This window comes from Carassius gibelio, chromosome B18, assembly GCF_023724105.1.
Source record: "Carassius gibelio isolate Cgi1373 ecotype wild population from Czech Republic chromosome B18, carGib1.2-hapl.c, whole genome shotgun sequence".
Taxonomy (NCBI): Eukaryota; Metazoa; Chordata; class Actinopteri; order Cypriniformes; family Cyprinidae; genus Carassius; species Carassius gibelio.
Window position 1 is genome coordinate 267710 of NC_068413.1, and position 2500 is coordinate 270209.

The 2500-nt window shown below is 45.7% G+C and overlaps 1 protein-coding gene across 1 annotated transcript in view; it reads right to left on the minus strand.

Annotated features, from left to right (window-relative positions):
* Nucleotides 1-2500, minus strand: part of LOC127977335 (high affinity cAMP-specific and IBMX-insensitive 3',5'-cyclic phosphodiesterase 8A-like) — a 34367-nt gene that overhangs the window by 4767 nt on the left and 27100 nt on the right. Inside the window, 5 exon segments of the mRNA XM_052582202.1 lie at nucleotides 1094-1292; nucleotides 1602-1737; nucleotides 1811-1859; nucleotides 1976-2140; nucleotides 2220-2293. Of these exon segments, the coding sequence (XP_052438162.1) occupies nucleotides 1094-1292; nucleotides 1602-1737; nucleotides 1811-1859; nucleotides 1976-2140; nucleotides 2220-2293 (623 nt within the window).

Sequence of the window (2500 nt, forward strand, 5' to 3'; positions counted from 1 at the left end):
ACGGATTGATTCAGATTTTTAAACTATTTAATATGGGTACAATTGTATTTCATTGTAGATCTGTGCACTGCTTGCTCCCTCCCTCTCACAAACTGACAACGGAGGCACGCGCGACTATCTCCTCCTCTTCGAACACGATCAGAATCTAAACATGAGCATGTGTTAGTTAGAGGACGGATCACCGGTGCTTAATGCTTATTCCCCCAGAGAAGATTCCAGAATCAATCCGGAGTTGAATGGTTAGTCATGAACACTGTTGCTCAACATAACTCTGAGAAGTTAGTCTATGTTAAGCGCTGTCGTGTTTCCATTACAGATTCACGCAAAACTTTTGTGTTTTATTTTTTCTAAATATCGACAAACAACTATTGTGAAATGATGGCGTTTCCATTAACCGATGTTATGCGACTAAAACGTCATTTTTTTTCCCTCTCTCGCTTTTATCAAAAATTGCTGTGATATTTTTAGCATTTAGTGATGTTCTGCAGTGACAACACTATATTCAATATTATATCGCGGTGTCCATTTACATTTAAGTGCATTTTTAAATTAACACTAACTCCGCCCACCAACGTGTGATTGGGCGAACCAACTCTACAAAAGAATCTCCGATCAACAACTTGGTAGCAGATGGTGGATGGATAAGCGTAAATGATGTATAAGCGCGCACTTTTTTACTCGATCAACCAAGAGTTCAAACCCACCTTTTACTGAACTTTTATTTCTCCCTTTTCAAATCTCATCCCACATTAGAAAGGTGTTTCATTAAAAAAATAAAAATAAATTAAAAGTATAAGGTAGGGTCAGGATAGGCTGGGGAGGGCTTTACTCTCCCAGTAAGGTGCATTTGTGCATGCGTGCATTTGTGTGTGTGTGTGTGTGTGTGTGCACCTGTGTGTGTGCATGTGTGCGTGCATGGGTGCGTGTGTGTGTGCGCATGTGTGCGTGCATGGGTGCGTGTGTGTGTGTGCGTGCATGCATGGGTGCGTGTGTGTGTGCGCATGTGTGCGTGCATGGGTGCGTGTGTGTGTGCGCGTGCATGGGTGCGTGTGTGTGTGTGCGTGCATGGGTGCGTGTGTGTGCGCATGTTCACCTTGACGCGGTCCTTGCACAGGAAGTATGCGGTGGCGTGCAGCACGTCTGCGGCGTGTGTGGAGTTGTGGTAGGAGTTGCTGGAGTGATAATTAGTCTCGATGATCTGCAGCCAGGAGCGCAGCGTCGCCTCGGGACAGCTCAGGAACTCACAGACACCGAACCGAGAGAAGATCTTCAGACCCAGATACGATAGAGGCCTGGAAATAAACACGGAGAGGCATGAGGAGCGTCTGCTCACCTGAGCGTCTCTCACACACACACACACACCTGTACAGAATCAGTGTGTTTAGATGAGAGTATACTACAGTCAAAGTGAAACAAGAAACTCAACTGGAAAAACCACATCCAACCGAAACACACCACTAAACTAAGTACAGACTGTTCACGTTTTCTAGTATGTTTTGTGTTTTTCTGTCATTATTATTAACTTGATATAAAAAATATTAGCAGGCTATGAAATTAAGTGTGAGTTTGTCGACATATTTGTGTGTGTGTGTGTGTCTCACCGCTTCATGGTGGCTGACTCCAGGTTGAAAATATCAAAGTCCCACGATTCTTCATTTTCCATCGTCTGAGCAATGCATGGTGGGATATCGCTGAGGGACAGTGGTGTGGTCAGGTGACCTGGGATGTGGTGCAGCTCTGGAACACAAACGGTGTGAACAGTGAAACAGGAAATGGGTTCAAAGGTCATAAAGCAGTGAACTCTGCTTACGTTTTGTGGCTAAGATGTACTCGTTTCCTGATGACCTGCGCAGTCCGTCCTGCAGAAGAGAAACCAGCGTCATCTCACTGACAGAAACAACCGAGGAGCACTTCACATTCCTGATTACACGAGACGGACTGGAGATGGAGCTCACACACACACACACACACTTACAGTCATCAGTCCGCCCACCAGGTCGTTGGTGTGAGGGTCTTCCTCTTTAGTACCGAGCTGAGGAGAGTATAACTCTGTCGTCCGCAGGATCTCCAGCACACGGTCCAGCGCTTCGGCCACCGGCATCGGACTGCTCTCCTGAGCCGCGTTGATGATGTTTATTACCTACACACACACACCACTTTAAAATATGAGCCTGTAGAATCACACACACACACACACACACACACACACACTTAAGTACCTTAGTGATGGGAGCTTCAATAGTCATGGAGTGGATTCTGGCCATAGACGAGTGTCTCCTCTGAGAGCTTCCTGCTAAACACAAGAAGATCTGAAAACATCCTTCACTTCACATGCACCTGAGCACAGGGGTCAGAGGTCAAGGGTTACTCAGGGAGAGTTTTATGACGGAGACATGTTTTATAAAGCTCATCTCTTTTATCAAGTTATATTTTTGGGGTAGGTTATGCCTTTACTGTTGCTAGGACAGTGGAGATAGGACAGGAAAGAGACACCGGAAGC